This window comes from Ilyonectria robusta, assembly GCF_021365365.1.
Source record: "Ilyonectria robusta strain PMI_751 chromosome Unknown BGZ61scaffold_3, whole genome shotgun sequence".
Lineage (NCBI taxonomy): Eukaryota > Fungi > Ascomycota > Sordariomycetes > Hypocreales > Nectriaceae > Ilyonectria > Ilyonectria robusta.
The window spans coordinates 2859408-2874907 of NW_025764437.1; the positions used below are offsets into that span (position 1 = coordinate 2859408).

Sequence of the window (15500 nt, forward strand, 5' to 3'; positions counted from 1 at the left end):
CTTCCAGCTCTCCGGCCCACGCCAACATCCACGCATACCCCGAATCGCTTCATTCGCACGACGAGGAGTGAGCCACAGTTTCCGCCATGCAGTCGTCCTCGTCACAGCGTTCGTACGCCCACCGTCGGTCGCCGCCCGGCGATCCTGGCCCGCCGCCCAACGTCCCTATCCGCTCCATTTCTCCTGCTATTGGCGTCCAGCCTCGCTCTTCTACAGCATCCTCAAGATCTGGGCAGTCTACAAGCTCCCGCAGAATGAACCGTGAAGTGAGTGCCCTCGCTGGACATCTTCGGAGCTGTCGTTGGTCTTTCTCGACTTCCGCGCCCTTGCGAACCTGCCCCCTCGCATATCCCCTCGCTTGTCTCCCAACTGAATCAAATGCTCACCACCTGTCCTTCTCCGCAGGGCTCCGGCAGCGGCTCCAACATGCCTCTGTCCCAGATCGAAAAGAGCGTCACCCACCTCCTCGTTGCGACAAAACAGCTCCTCGAAACACTGACGCAATGGTCCCGAGGCCAGGCCACCGATGCCCAAGTCTCCGACGTCTATGTGCGGCTAGGCTACGAGTTCAATATGGCGTGCCGAGCCTTTACCGCCATCAACGTCGACACTTCCGACCTGGGTAATGTTCCTGACCTCTTGCGACACATTCTCGAGGCCACCCTGAGCCAAGAGGCGAGCTCTGAGAGCTTGGAGAAGTACTTGCCCAGGATACGAGACATTATAATCAACCTGCTACATGGCCTCAAGCGCAAGCAACAGAGGCTTCGCCAGAAGCAAGCCCGAGACCGCGACGGCAACGCCGCCCCCGACAGGACCGCCAGCGTCAGCACCGTGGGCAGCGGCAACAGTGGATTGACCAACATGTTGGAGGAGGGTTTGGAGAATGGGTTTCAGCCGGAGCCGCAGCCGGTTGAACCTGCACCCCAACCTTCACCGGGAATAAACCAGTCTCCCAGCCGACGATTCCAGCGTGATAGGTCTAGAGCATCTGTCAATTCAGAACAATCGTCGCTGTCCAGCAACACGATGCAGAGTATGCCTGTCGTCCCGCCGTATCCCGAAGCCGACACGACAATGCCCTCTGCACCATCCGCAGAGCTGAATATCGATTCATTCCCTCCGCCACCGCCACCGCCGCCGGATAACACGTCGAGCGCCCTGGCAGCCCTGCAGAAGGGTGGTGACCTGGAGCGGCGAGCGTCCCGAAGATATTCACAGTATCAAATATCCAAGCACCTCGGAGGCGCGAATGGTGTGCCCATCCTTCCACCGCAGACTACACCGGTACCGAACAGGGGCAGGAGGGAAGCAAGGGAATCACTGCGCGCTGTGCAGGTCCGAGAAACGCTACGGCACAATCGCAATACATCAAACCAGTCGCTGCGATCTGCTGCGGTCGAAGCCTCCCCAGTCAGGATACCAAGCAGCGTGTCCGAAGAGCCCGCAGTTGCCGAGCTGCCTACGAATGCAGATAGCCCCGTCGCCCGGACCCCAGATGACAAGTATGCCGCCAGTGCGACACTCAATGGCCCGCCCACTGATCCCATCTTCATGAGCGACGATGACCCGAAGGAGGACGAAGCCAAGCTTGCAAAAGCTAAGCTCAACCCGGATAATCCACCAACACCTCCACCGAAGCCTAACGACTCTTCGTACTTTCAAGACTCTCCACCGCCGACCCCCACTAAGGATCTCACCTTGTTCCTCCAGTACAAGTCCAAGGTGAAGAAATTCGTTCTGCCGGAGGGGCGGGATGAGCTTTCCATTGGACGACTACAGCTGGCATTTATCGAGAAGTTCTCCTGGAACACTCAACAAAACGGCGCTGACCTGCCGGAAATATACATCCAGGATCCCGTTTCTGGCGTGCGCCATGAATTGGAGGACCTGACTGACATCAAGGACCGGACTGTGTTGGTCCTTAATGTGGAGGCTCTGGATGAAGTGAAGCGACATATTGATGACGGCATCGCTTCTCTGACCCAGATCGTACGTGACGTCAAGCAGACTGTGGATGATCATGGCGCCGCCATCCAGCGCGTTTCAGACCGCCAGCAAGAGTCTGCCAACGAGATGGCCCGAATGACGCTGGCGCCCGTAGTAGCCCCCGCAGCCGACGGTCCCAAGGCCCTCGCTGCGACTGGCCGGAAGCTCGACGCTGGCCACATCGGGGAGCTTCAAAGTCTTCGCCGCGATCTTGCCGTCATCCGACAGACGTACTCCAAGTTCCAGGCCGAGATCCAGGACTCAATGTCAACAATCCGCAATAAAGCTGCCAACGTTAAGATTGCTACTGCCAAAGCGGCGATTCCCGACACCGATGGAGATGGTGGCTACTCCTATGTCACTAACGGACGGAAGCAGCTCAACTCCGACTCCGACAGACTGGTTGGCAAGGTGGACGACCTCCAAGATCTTATCGAAGACCTGCGCAAGGATGTTGTGCACCGCGGTGTACGACCTCTGCCCCGACAGCTGGAGTCGGTGGCCAAGGATGTCACCATGTTGACCTTGGAGCTGAAGAGAATGGAGGATTACATGGGCCAGGAGAAGCCCATCTGGACCAAGATCTGGGAGAAGGAGCTCGAGGATGTCTGTCAAGGTCGTGACGAGGTTCGACTTATGGAAGACCTTTTGGTGGATCTGCGAGACGATCTTGAGAAGGCCTCGGAGACATTCACCCTCGTGGAGCAGGCCACCAAGGAGCAGATGAAGGACAATGGCACCGGCGCCAGTGCAGGCAACGCCCGCCAGTTCTCCAAGGGCCTCAACAGCCTCGGAAACAGCTCCGACCCGACCGCCGCCAAGGAGGGTGTGCTCGGCGAGGTCCGCGCCCTACAACCCAACCACGAAGACCGCCTCGAGGCCATTGAGCGCGCCGAGAAGTTGCGCCAGAAGGATCTTGAGAGTCGTGCTGGCAACCCCATCTTCCGCGAGATGGTCACCGTGGTTACCGAGGGCAAGCTCAAGAAGTCGGGTGGTTTCGAGGAGGTTGAGCGCGCCCGCAAGGCCAAGGACGACCGCATCCGCCGCGAGGTCTGGGAGCGCCAGAACGGAATCATCCCGGATGAGCCCATCGGGGAGGACGGAGCCGAGCCCGAAGCCGAGGGCGAACCCGGTAGCCCACCTCCGGTTACGTCGGACGGAGAGGCCGGCCCGGAGCCGACCAATGGCGCATAGTTTCCTTTGTCCTTTTTCCCGCATTGGGCTTCAATCATCCCCTCTTTATACTCCCGCCTTACACTTGGGAGGTCTTACTTGGGAGGAAACGCACATACGAAATTGTTTGGATCATGGCAAACACATGTTTTGACGGCTCTCGGATCGGGATATATGGCCTTCGCGCCCAACCTTACTTACTTTTTTAGTTAGTTTAGTGCTGTAGTCTTTAGTCGGGGCTTTTGTTTTTCTCTTCATAGCGGAGGCGAACATGGGTTTTTTCTCTTTATTCTTTCGGCCTGCTGTCATGGATCACCCTGAATGGGACATGTGCTCTTGAACGCGTTAATGTTGATATCAAAGCTTTTTAGAGTCGTCTTCAGATTCGTCTTCTTCATGCGATGCGTAGTCGTGTCGTGAACCTTTCCCTTCCCCCCTATTCCCCTGTCTATTTTTGAGTTGCTAGCCTGTGAATGTCCAAAGCTAGCTCGAATGCCCCGTCTATATCCCCCCTTTTTCATGATCCCAACAGCGTCAGCTTCTTCAGGTTCGTCACCGGCGGCGGCTCCAGCTTCTTGGCCTGACCCAGCACAAACTCCTGCAGGACAGCTTCGCCACCCCTTGCCTTCCACGAAGGCTCGGCGTCCGGCTGTGGCTGCTCCTCGGCGTTCTCCTCGACGGGCGCGAAGACTTCAGAGACGATGCGCGCACACGTCTCCGAGACGTCGGCCATGAGGGCCTCGGCGGCGCGGGCGCGCTCGGGCATGCTGCGGCGCACGAGGGCGAAGACGAGGCGCTCGACGTCGGGCGTGGTGGCGTTGACGCGCTCGACGAGGCGGCGCACGCTGTTGACGAGGTACTCCTCCTCGTAGACGGTGCCCTTGCGGCCGCGCGCGCGCTTCTTCTCCTCGCGGCGGCGGTTCTTGCTCGTCGCGCGGCTGACGCCCGTGCCGGCGGTGCCCACGCTGCCGGCCTTGCCGGTGTAGCGCGTGAAGAGCGATGCGCTGGTGCTGACGCGCGACGAGGCCACGGAGACGTCGTCGGGGATGTCCATGCCGCCGCCGCGCTCGCCCTCGTAGAAGGCGAGCGGGTCCTCGGCGGCCTTGCGGCGGAGCTCGGCGATGCGCGGCACCTGCGCGTTGAGCTGGGCCTTGCAGTCGGCGAGGAACTCGGTGGTGCTGCCGAGGGCTTCCGCGAGGCCGGGGTCGACGGCAGCGGCGAGGAGGTCTGGGCGGGAGCGCTGGAGGACGATGCGGATGGCCTCGGCGAAGTGGTATCCCTTGCAGAGGCACCTGACGGCGGTCTCGATGGCGTTGAGGGTTTCGAGGTGGATGGTGGCGGCGGAGGAGTAATCCTTGGCTTCCCAGAGCGCATCGGCGAGAGCAGTGGCGAGCTCGGCCATGGCGTCGGCAGAGAGCGGAGGATCTTGCTGCTGTGCCGTGTAGAGACACTCCTGCCAGCACGTGGCGCCGGCAGTGCGGTAGCAGCTCGTTGCTTTGGCGTAGTTCTGGAGCGACTCGTACGCGAGACCGGCCTCGCGGTACGTAGACGTGGCCTCGAGGTGTTCTGCGTACGCGCCGGTGAGGATGCGTAGGCGCGGCTGGTCGTAGCGGTACAGGCGGAGGGCGTCGTGGTAGAGGGAGTGTCGCGTGGTGTAAGCGACGAGCTCATCGAAGGCGTCGAGGGTCTGGAGATGGCCCAGGGCCTTTTCGCGCCGGGCGAGGTGGTCATCGATCTCGAACTTGCGGCGCAGCTCGGAGAGCTTGTGCAGGTTCTGCATGAAGGGGAGGTACTCGCGGGGATCGCGCTGGGACTGCTGGGCAACGAGGAGGGCCAGTTCGAGGTTGTAGAGGCCAAGGGCGTTCTCGTATAGGCGGTTGACGTCGACCAGGAAGCAGATGTGCTCGACGGCCTTCTCGGCGAGCTTCTCGTCCTCCAGCATCAGGTTCGCCACGAGCGTCAGGCCGTCGTCCAGAGCCGGGGGCGACTTGCAAACGTGTGCGGTGATGATGTTCTGGAGGTTAGTGTCCTTGCGACTCTGGAGGCCCTTGAGGAGGGCATCGCAGATGGCGTTGACCTTGGCGGCGGAGGACTTGGGGGCCGGGGCCGAATCCGTGGCCGCCGGGAGAGTAGAGGGTTGCACCTTGGAGCGCTTGGTGTCCTGGTACATGGTCTCTGCGACGTTCTCCGGTCTGGTCTAAGTTAGCCCCTATTCTTGGCGCAAGATGGGGAAGTCTTACTTTAGAGAAGAGAGGAACAGGTCAATGTAGGTCACATCCGGAATCTGATCCAAAAACAGCCCGACGCTGGCCAGGAATTGGTCGGGCTGGTGATCGTAGAGAATGTTCATATCGACACGCTGGGACCGGCAGTATGAAAACGCTCGTGCATAGTTCTTCTCGTCAACGAGGTCTCTGATACCCGCCAAAACCATGGCTCTGGGGAAGATGGTCTCGAGATTGCCTCGGGGCATCTGGAACACCAAGCTCATGTTTGTCGGGATGGCAGTGACAAGGCGAGAGCCACGCTCGACGCTACGGCATCTTTCGTCCTTTTCGGGGTCATCGGCCGGGACCTCGAGTTCTAGTGAGTGTCAGTTGTGTACAAGAGGTAATTGCGGAGGAGAATCACCTTCGACATCGGCTGATAGATGCACAAACTTGACCAGGTGGTTGTTGGTAGTGAAGACAAGATGGGTGGGTGTGACAATGAAAGACGTGCAGTTCTTGGCGAGGAGTCGCGAGTTGGCGTACATGTGGCCATTCCTTGACAAGCCAAATGCGACGAGTTCGTCGTCAACCTTGGTAATCTCAAACCAAGGGAGTTGGGTCTGGAACTGGATGTGGATGATATCATTCTCGGATTGTCCGATCCGATAGAGCTTCCCTGAACTATCCTGGCCATAGGCCTCCAGGGTCGAGTCGTCCTGGTATGTTGATGTTGCTCCTAACGGCTGGTAGGTATTGAAGATGGTTAAATGTTCATCATTAATGCTCTCAGCTGGGGCGGACAGCTCAAGAGAGTCCTTGTCTTGGTAGTTGAGGTAGTTGAAGCAGTGAAACTTATTGTTAGAGGTGCAAGTTATCTTTAGCGGAATGCGGTACGCAGGAACGTCTGTAGGCTCAGAAAGGATCTGGCGCAAAAGCTGCGGCTTGATTGACCTGCCGTTCTTCATTGGCCACTCATACACATCAACACCGTTGCGATGAAGAACCGCAAAAATAGTGTTCTGATAGCCGAAAGCCACGTCAACTACCGCAGAGGCAGCGGTAATCTCAAACAATGACATGGGTGGCGGCACGTTGGCCGTTCGGAAGGGAGTTAGCTTAACTGAATCTCCATCAATAACCGCAACAGCACCGTTGTCGAAAGGCGGCCGGCATGACCCTCGGGCCGTGTAGAAGATGTGCTCGGCGACAAGTACGCCGTTGGACGACGCAGCAGCAAAGCGCAGAGCCTTTTCGGGGTGCCATGACAGACACGAAGAGTCAAGGTCAGTGGGAATCTCCTGTTTGAGATACCAGTGGTAGTTGCCCGTGGTCCAAAGCTGAACCATGTCCTTGTAGATGACTGCCAAGACGGTCGAGTCCGAGTTCCACTCCAAGCGTATTCTCTCGTGCGAAGTCACCGGCCCGGTGGGGGAGCGTAGAGTAAACTGTCCATGTCGAAGACCGTTCCTCTCGAAAAACACGACATCTACTCGATCCGAAAACCGTTGGATGCCGGCCATGAGGTTGCCTGAGGGCCGCCAGCTCAAGCTGCTCTCGAAACCATCCACGGGCTCGCTGGCGCTGTCCAGCTCACCTTCACGAGAGTAGACACGAATGATACGGCGCGCACCCTGCTCGACGGCATTAATAGCCACATAGGCGCCATCTCCCCTCCAGCTAATGGTCACTGCGGCGTCCTCATAAGGGCTTGGGAGGCCCTGGTCAACCTTTTCGGGGATGGTGGGATCTCGTAGTGCCTTTGCGCCGCGGCCCTGGAACTGGGTCTCCCGCTTGCCCCAGCCGACAGAGACGTGCTTGGACGCCTTGAGGTCCTCGGCCGTCATGGGCACCTCAGCCACGGGGTCGAAGGAAGCGCCCATGAAGATGAGTGAGTTGGCCTTGGTGACGACGGCGAGCAGCTCCTCATCGGGGGACCAGCGGGCAGCGGCGATGCCGTCGTCGATGGAGCCGACAATCTCAATATGGGCGCCATCATTCGAGAACTCGTCCTCCTGGACGGTGATGATGTCGCCACCTTCGAGCACCAGGCAAGTGGTTGCTGAACCGCTGAGATACTGGACACTCACAACCCTGTCTACGGGCAGATCCGGGTTGGGGCTGGGAGCATCCCAGGTCGCCACGGTGCGGAGCGAACTACGCCAAGGGTCAGTCGGCCGGTTCGTCCATCAGGTGCTTTCTCGATGGCTTCCCAAGAAGCGTCTCAAAAACAAGTTGGACTTACATGTCCTGGTCACCGGTGAGTCTCAACAGCTCAATACTAGGGCTCTGCGGCGTGGGCCCAGCCGTGCATACGACCTCGTCCCGCTCGGGGTCCCAGCAAGCGGCCGTAACGTCGGGGCGGTGGCAGCGCCCGAATCGGATGTTGCGAAGGTTGCGCATCGCGACGGGCTGCTTGCGCGCGAGTCTGGGTTTTGAGGGTTAGGCTCTAGGCTCTAGGCTCTAGGCTCACGCTCTCTTCAGCGACAGCCTGTGCGACTCGCTTTTGGTTCCGGCCGGGCGATGGCGAGACAGTCTGGCGTCGGATGTTGCAGTCAATGCATCCGTCGTTCGATTTTCGGGCCCGCGGTTCTTGCCGGCTTCTTGGGCAGGTTTTCGCTGAGAGGGTGTGATGGATCGGCGGCGGCCTGCGATGGATTCTGGATCTGGAGGCGAGGGCCGTTTTGAGATTTTTGCAGACGGGGCGGCGAGGGTACTTGTGTGAGGCTGGTGGGGGAGGTAGACTGGCGCTGGTATATGCAGGAGAGACGGGCACTGGACAAGGGCCGGGGTACATGCTGTGGCTGCCCCGTCAAGTACCAATTGCCCTCACCACCATCTGCAAGTATGACTGATCGCCTTCACTGAGGGTGTGATTTGTGCGTGATGCTGCAACCATCTCGACGCTGTTGCACCCGGCACATAACTCCAGACTCTGCGTCTCGCCATTTCCCTGTTGGCTGTGCCTAGGCAATAGCTCGGTGAAGCCCTCTCCGTCCACTTCACAAGCGCTCGCCCGTTCTCTTATTAGCCGGCCCTCGGTTTCGCCTCCTCATTCCAACCCCGGATCGTTCATCAGCCACTTTTATTCCTGGCTGTCGGCATATGCATCCATTCTCTCTCTCAGGCCCTCAGGCTCTCTCTCCCCTCTCTATTCTCCCCTCTCCACCTTTTCACTCCACTGTCTCCGCTGGCTCTTATCGCCTTCACATGCCACCAAGCCCTTCCCCAGCCGGCTGAGTGATTCTGTTGCATGTTCAGTCGATCGATTGATCGATTTGCTTTGAGCTTGAGCCGTTGCCAGCCCCTGCGTTGCAATCAATCCGATCCGCCGTACCGTCCTTCAGCGCGCGCTTGCCGGGGATAAAAGGACCATCACCGCCGACTTCGTACCGCGTCAGATAGAGCGCAGCAATAGCTCTACGAAGCTCCCCTGTCAATTGCAGCTCCGACCCCAGCTTCTCCCAGCTTCTCCAGCTCCATACACCAGACTCGTCTATCCATCATGGACGTCGCCTACAACCAACACGCCGACCGTGCTCGCCGCAAGAACCGCTCCTCCACTAGCATCAACCACCTCTCCCTGGCGCCCCTCACGCCCAAACTCCCACTCAACGACGACGACCTCATCGCCGACGCCCTTGCTGCTGCCGACGCCCAGTCGTCCATCCCCCGTTCCGTCTCGTACCTCCAGGGCAAGTCTGCGCCGACCACTCCACGACTCCTCTCGCAATCGCCCACTGCTCCGCGTTCGCGGTCCCACCAACGCACTCCCTCGGCTCCTAGCGGCGGTTTCGGCAAAAGCCAGTCGGCATCACATCTCGGTACCGCACCAACTGCCCGCAAGTCATACTCAGGCCGCGCGACGCCCAGCAACCGACGGACTCACAAGGATGACGCTCTAGGCTTTGGATTGCGACATCACAATGACAGCGATTGGTTGCTCCGTACGGGAGCCCTGATGAGCTACGAAGCCCGCGAGTCCAAGGGCCAGGCATGGCTTGTTTCTCGTCAGAGCTCAACTAGCCTCACTGGTATGCACGACCGAGACGATGAAGTCTTTGAGAGCGAACTTGCCCGGGAGCGTGGCATCACCTCTGCAAGCCGCCACAACAGCCGCCGTGGCAGCACTGTTCCTAGTGACGAGGATGCATCCCCCTACGCCAGCCGCTTCCCTAGCCGCTCCCACAGCCTGTCCCGTCCTCGGAGTCAATTCATCACCCCTCTCGAACGCCCCGGAACTAGTGGCGGGTTTGAGGCCGAGTGCGATGACTCTTATTTTCCCAACCAGGATCTTCCCGGCCCAGATTTTGTCAACCTTGACGAAAGGCTCGAGGAGCTTGAGCTTGAGCGTGACACGAGCCAGGATGATGAAGTTGCCGTACAGCGTCTCGTGCGGCGCGGACAGGCTCGGGCCGGAACCTGGTTTGGGAATGTGTGGTCCCTCTTCGCTGTAGACGAGAACGATGAGGAGTCGGATAGTGAGGATGATTCCTCCCCTACCGATGGTTCCTCAAATTTCAGCCGTTCTCGAAGTTTGTCATCCCGTAACCTGGCGGGCATCTCAACTGTTCCTCAAGAACGCATTCCTCCTCCTGGAGCTGACGACGGGAGTTGGAGAGACGCAGCCTGGTTACTTAGCGTGGCGTCCAAGGTGATGTTCTAAAAATAAAAGAAGCGATTGGTGTTTGGTCAAGGGCGCATTATCACATGCGAGAGACGAAAGCAAAGGGAGATGGAAACCGGATGTTTGTCTATATCTATATGGGCCGGGAACGGAACAGGCCCGAACGGGTAGCGGCGTAATGGACAGTTGTGTGTTTTTACGAATAACATGTTGTGGATGAGATCACCAAGGAATGGATGATAATAAACCATGTCACTCTGGTATACCTTCCCTTGGCATCTCATTGCAAACATCGGCGGCCTATCGCGGAGCTTCCTCATGATCCTGGCTTGCCCAACCCAGCATGTAAGCTGCATCAACACCCTGGTACGTCGCTCGGGGGGTTCGTCAACCGATAAAAAAAGGTATCCATAACAAGCAGCTCGTGCTCACGGACCTTCCCTTATCGAGTGATACCATCGGCTCGGAATTGTTCAAGGTAGATTTCCCCGGTTTTTGCAGAAAGTTGGACAACCACATGATCCAGACCGGGCCGGCCCGTCAGCGTATCCGCACAAATGGCCATCACGCAATCAATCTTAAGTTCAACTCCGGGTTTATAGGTCGGATGTAATAAGAGACCCGCACTTAGAGTCCGTATGATGTATTATTGTATTTACTGATTTATTATTCACAAATCACCCCATCTATATCGTTGGCTGAAGTGGTGTAGCAGACTCAGTGTGTCACTACCACACTAGCAAGTATGCCGCTCTGCATCCCCCAAGAGTTTTTTTCTGGCAAGCCTTTTCCTTCCATCGGATCATTAAGTCGATTCCGATCAACAATCCTCTGCCGCGCCTGACAGCATCAGGGAGGGCGCACACAAAAGGGTCTTCCTCGGTTTGAATGAATTGATATTCGCATTGGTGCCAATAGCCGATTGGTGATTGCCTGGGTCAGCTAGGCTCATCATGAGCGCCTCGAGGTGATCTTCATCTACCTCCGTAGCAATGTAATTTAAAGTGATGGCACATGTATTTATCCCGCTCATTGAACACAGAATTGGCGAAACTGGCTGATGGGGTAGCGAATACTAGAGTCGATAAATTTCGTAGCTTTGTTTGACGATTTGACTTGAAAGGGAATTTTCCACAGGGGTAGGAACAGTTTGAGTGTAGAAGTTTGCTGGTCAGATGTGATAAGGAGTCTAGGAGCTTTTATCAAGTTTAAAACAAGGTAAATATAAGGACGTGTATAGATTCCAGGTATTAATATTTTGACAATAGGTTCTGCAATACCTCATCCTCTTTCTCGGGTTGAATCGGCGAGGAGAGCACTTCACTCAACCAGGAATTTTGTGCCGCCTGTTGACTGATGTTGCCATCCAACTCCCCGTCTTCAGAATCGCCGGATTTTGGACTTCGATTATCAACATGATCTATGGGGACAAAATCATGCCGTATAGTGCATCCCAGAAGCTTCGGCGGCGAGTCAACCTGCGAGAAACAGAAGTCGCAAAGGACTGGCTGTGCAATCGTGACCGGACAGCTCCCACATATCCACACGCGGTTCGTCCACGATGTGTTAGCGCACCCGTGACAGAAGTACCACGGGAGGGAGCTATTCGGCCCTTTAGCCCATTGATAAGCTCGCATTGCCCTCTCTGGTGCTGCAATGCGAAGCAGATAGAAGCCGAGCCGATCGAACCTCCTAAGATTGAGGGAAGTTTCTCGTGTTTCCTCTACCAGGTCTCGTGTAGAACGAAGGAGAATGGATTTAGGGTCCAGAGGACGGCAGAATACGCTTGGCTTGGGCTCTGTCGGCCAATGGTTCAGTCCGATGATCTCGGCTGCGTAATCCGACGGTGTGAGGCCCTGTCTGTCCTTGCTCGTCAGACAGGCCCCGGCATCCAACAGAAGTTTCATCATTTGACGATTAGTTACCCAGCATGCGATATGCAGCGGAGTGACACCATCAATTGTAGCCTTTTGGGCATCTGCTTGATGCTTTAGCAGAGCTAGGACGACCGACTGATGACCCCCACAGACGGCTGCTAGCAGCGGCGAAACTCCATCTCGCGAGCTCACATTGATGTCGGCACCATGAGAAAGAAGATAAGTTGTCATTTCATAGTTTCCTGCGAAAGATGAGGTGTGCAAAGCGCAAAAGCCTCGGGGCGAGAGCTCGTTGACATCAGCACCACGCTCTATCAGTTGATGAACAATATCGATCCTAGAACAGAGGACTGCCAGTTGCAGGGTCGAGGGCGCATCGTCAAGCCGATTTTCACGCGAACTGTAATGCTGAAGAAGAACATTAAGGGTCGGATGATGAACATATTTGACGGCAAGATAAATCGCACTGTTGGTATCCTTGACTGTCTGTGACGGTCGGGCACCGCAGTCGAGAAGCAGTTTGACAACTTGAGCGTGACCACGGGAGGCCGCGAGGTTCAGAGGGGTGAGACCTGCTACCAGCTTTTGCTTGATACTTGAAAGGAAGCTCGCTAGTGCGAAGGCTGCTGATAGAACAGCGAGATCAAACTGAGACGAAGCGCCGATGACGACATACAATGTGACAGTGAGAATAGTTGCTCCCGTTTGCCAAGATCCATATCTGTTACATGCCCAAAGAATGTTGAAAATGTTGAAATTCAGTGCTGAGGACAATACCCTGGCAGTTGACAGGCTGGGTATGATCGTGGAAGTGATGATCTGACCTGCGACAATGCTAGTAGCTACTAGGATGGCTCTGTCTGTACGAGGCATCGCCCTCGATACCAACAAGCACAAAGTATTTGTAAGCGCCATATAGAGCAGTCCGCAGTAGGTGTTCAAGAGCTTTGAGGAGAAGAAATCCAAGACTTGTTGACAATTTCCCCTTAGGCAGTTCGCCACAAGGACGAGGAGTCCAGACATTGTTGGAGGAGAAATATTCCAATAGTCTCGGCTAAGCATTGTGTTTCCGGGTAGGTGGAGAGCTTCTGATGCCTTCCAAATATCGCCAGTGACAAAATATGAGCATAGAGAAGCAGTGAATGCTTCTGAGGCGCAGTAGAGCGCGGTTTTATAGTTGCTGATCACATTGGCCTCTATCGTCGTGTACTCGGTGATCAACAAAAGCTCCCGGTCTCCTGAGATCGCGCTCCTTAGAAAGTTCGGGGTGTTTGTCTACTCCGTAGTGAGGTATTGGGAAAGGGACAAATCTGGCTTCGGGTTTAGGCTCGCCCCCTCGTGTATGAGGATGGTGGCTACTTCGTGCCTACCGTCCCAGGCAGCCCATCCGAGTAGGGTAAGGCCCTTGTCAACAATGTTTACGCTGCAACCGTAGCTTATGAAGAGTTGAACAATCTTTGCGTGTCCGTTGCGCACCGCCCATGCGATAGGTGTCATGCCACGGCCTCTCGCGTAGATGTCGACGCCATGGTCCAGGAGTAGTTTCACACATTCGTAGTGGCCATTGCGAGAGGCCCAGTGAATCGGGCACATCATCCAATCTGATGATGCTTTGCGGGGATAATGTTCATGTCCTTGTTTGTCGAGATCTAACCACTTGGAGAGCACAGGGGTCAGACCGAAGAAGCTGCAAGGTACGTCATGTCGAAATCTTCGGGTTTCTCCAGACCGCGCATTTCAGTTGCATGGTGGGTTTTTAGCCACCGGTATCGGATCATGGACTTTGGTCTAGAAAACGCATCGTCGGGGTCGAAGATATCGGCGACATCTGCAGATGCTCGACGAACATGTTCCGTCCAGTACTGCGACGCATAATTGTGCAGGGGCGAAACAGTAGATGCAATGGTTGAAGAACTCTCAGCTGACGGGCTTGGGCTCCGTGAGGAAGAGGTTTCGAAGAGAGAGAGATATGTGCTTTTCGCAATCATGCGGTGAGCTGCCTTGTCTTCCATGAACCCAGCCAGGTCTGGATTGGCATGGTCCACACTCTTGAGGAACTCCTTGGCGGTCGGGTGGTGAAGGAATCGAAGACTGTGGCTGCCTTCATTCAAAATAATAAATCTCCAAGTGGGCTCAGTGTGATACTTCATTCGGTTGTCCAGCCGTGTTAAATCGATATCGTCCTGCCTTATCACGCAAGACAGTTCGCTGACGGTCAAGGGTCGTGAGGCATACATGGCCCACGCCAACACCGGTCCAACCCGTGTTCGATACCTAGGGTCAACGTTCGAAAACAACAAAACATAGTACAATCCGTCAAGCCCCATGGGAAGTTCTGACACAGCCTTGTGCATCAATTTAGGCCCCTCGGCACTAAGTCGCAGTAGCACTGCTGTTGCCAGTATGGACCACAAGATATACCCGTTGGACTTTTCAGTCAGGGCTTTTATGATCTCATTTGAGATATTCTGATCGTCTCTGTGGCCATGGAATTGACCAAGAATACGCGAAGAAACAATGCGGTTAATATCATGATCAAGGGCTCCCTGTGCCGCTAGCAAATCAAGGTCGATGATGCTAGAGCCCTCAAACATGCTTTCCTTCAAAGACGCAGAGAGTCTACTCGTGAAAAGAATCTTTCTTGTTGGACCAATAGAACTCGATCCAAGTCGTGCAAGTCTCTCAAAAACCCATTGTGTCGATGAACTTTCGCATTCGTCAAGTGCGTCAATGATCAAGAAGACCTTATCGGTGGTTGCATTTGACAGGGCAGTTTCGAAAGTAGCCCAAAGAGCATCCCGATTCGTACTGCTGAACAGCCCCCCAGAATCTTTGCCAAGGTGGAAATCCCTCTCCATGTATTGCACTAAATCGGGTTGGGATCGAACCAGTTGAGATAGGAAGCCTTGCGCAAGCTCATGGCCTAGGCGATCCCGCGAGAAGGAGAAGAAGCAACACAGCGGCGTTGACTCTACTGGAAGTCCAGCTTCTTTCGTAGCCTGGAATTTGACCAAGTGCTGGAATAGATATTTTACCAGGACGCTCTTCCCCATGCCAGGTTTTCCACGAATCCACAGGAATTGAGAGTCGCCCCGTCCATTTCGCAGCCAGGTTTTGGTAAGACGGGTCTTCCAGTATCCATTCACACGTCCCATCGACTGGACTGGCTACCAAGGAAAGGGTCGCAGTCAAATCGTATCTAGCAGACCCATCGAAGAGTTCCGCCTCGACCTCTTTCTCTCGATCGCGTCTGAATTTTGCTCGATCCTTGTGGTCCACGCCGATGACTACCTGCGTCGTTAGCTGCCGGAATTTTGCAATAAGGATTGAAAGACGACCTACAAAAGTTTATAGGACCGTGAATTGGACCATTTAGTTGTATTGCTTGTCCATGGGCGGTGGGTTGTTGGTAGTCAAGCCTGCTGACTACCTCCTCCCAGGCTGCCGACTCGATGGGCTCATTACGCTGGGGCATGCTGACGAGGCGTAAATAGGAGCCCGTCTCGCTCCAAATGCAGCGACTGAATGAATGACGCAATAGATCATCAAGCTAGAACGATAGGCTTTCGGGGCGTTGTCTCGAAAGATATGCCACTGCCATGGTGATGTCGGAGATGTGGTTGCGAA

At 55.8% G+C, this 15500-nt stretch overlaps 5 protein-coding genes across 5 annotated transcripts; 2 read left to right on the top strand and 3 right to left on the bottom strand.

Annotated features, from left to right (window-relative positions):
• Window positions 1-86: 86 nt before the first annotated feature.
• BGZ61DRAFT_343096 (actin interacting protein 3-domain-containing protein) lies at window positions 87-3183 on the top strand (the record flags this gene model as incomplete). Its single annotated transcript, XM_046239560.1, has 2 exons — window positions 87-266; window positions 406-3183. The coding sequence occupies 2 exons, from the start codon at window positions 87-89 to the stop codon at window positions 3181-3183; spliced, it is 2958 nt and encodes a 985-aa protein (XP_046110044.1).
• A 392-nt stretch (window positions 3184-3575) lies between these two features.
• Window positions 3576-8046, bottom strand: BGZ61DRAFT_137337 (IKI3 family-domain-containing protein). Its single transcript, XM_046237246.1, has 4 exons — window positions 7615-8046; window positions 5794-7526; window positions 5403-5745; window positions 3576-5354 (listed from the first exon to the last, which is right to left on the bottom strand). The coding sequence occupies exons 1-4, from the start codon at window positions 7770-7772 to the stop codon at window positions 3680-3682; spliced, it is 3909 nt and encodes a 1302-aa protein (XP_046110045.1). The 5' UTR covers window positions 7773-8046; the 3' UTR covers window positions 3576-3679.
• An 828-nt stretch (window positions 8047-8874) lies between these two features.
• On the top strand, window positions 8875-10035 carry BGZ61DRAFT_473865 (uncharacterized protein; the record flags this gene model as incomplete). Its single annotated transcript, XM_046248510.1, has 1 exon — window positions 8875-10035. The coding sequence occupies one exon, from the start codon at window positions 8875-8877 to the stop codon at window positions 10033-10035; it is 1161 nt and encodes a 386-aa protein (XP_046110046.1).
• Window positions 10036-11246: 1211 nt separating this feature from the next.
• On the bottom strand, window positions 11247-12896 carry BGZ61DRAFT_528463 (ankyrin repeat-containing domain protein; the record flags this gene model as incomplete). Its single annotated transcript, XM_046253258.1, has 1 exon — window positions 11247-12896. The coding sequence occupies one exon, from the start codon at window positions 12894-12896 to the stop codon at window positions 11247-11249; it is 1650 nt and encodes a 549-aa protein (XP_046110047.1).
• Window positions 12897-13546: 650 nt separating this feature from the next.
• On the bottom strand, window positions 13547-15348 carry BGZ61DRAFT_528464 (uncharacterized protein; the record flags this gene model as incomplete). The annotated part of the gene is made up of 3 exons (XM_046253259.1): window positions 13547-14844; window positions 14909-15160; window positions 15216-15348. The coding sequence occupies 3 exons, from the start codon at window positions 15346-15348 to the stop codon at window positions 13547-13549; spliced, it is 1683 nt and encodes a 560-aa protein (XP_046110048.1).
• Between the last annotated feature and the right edge of the window lie 152 nt (window positions 15349-15500).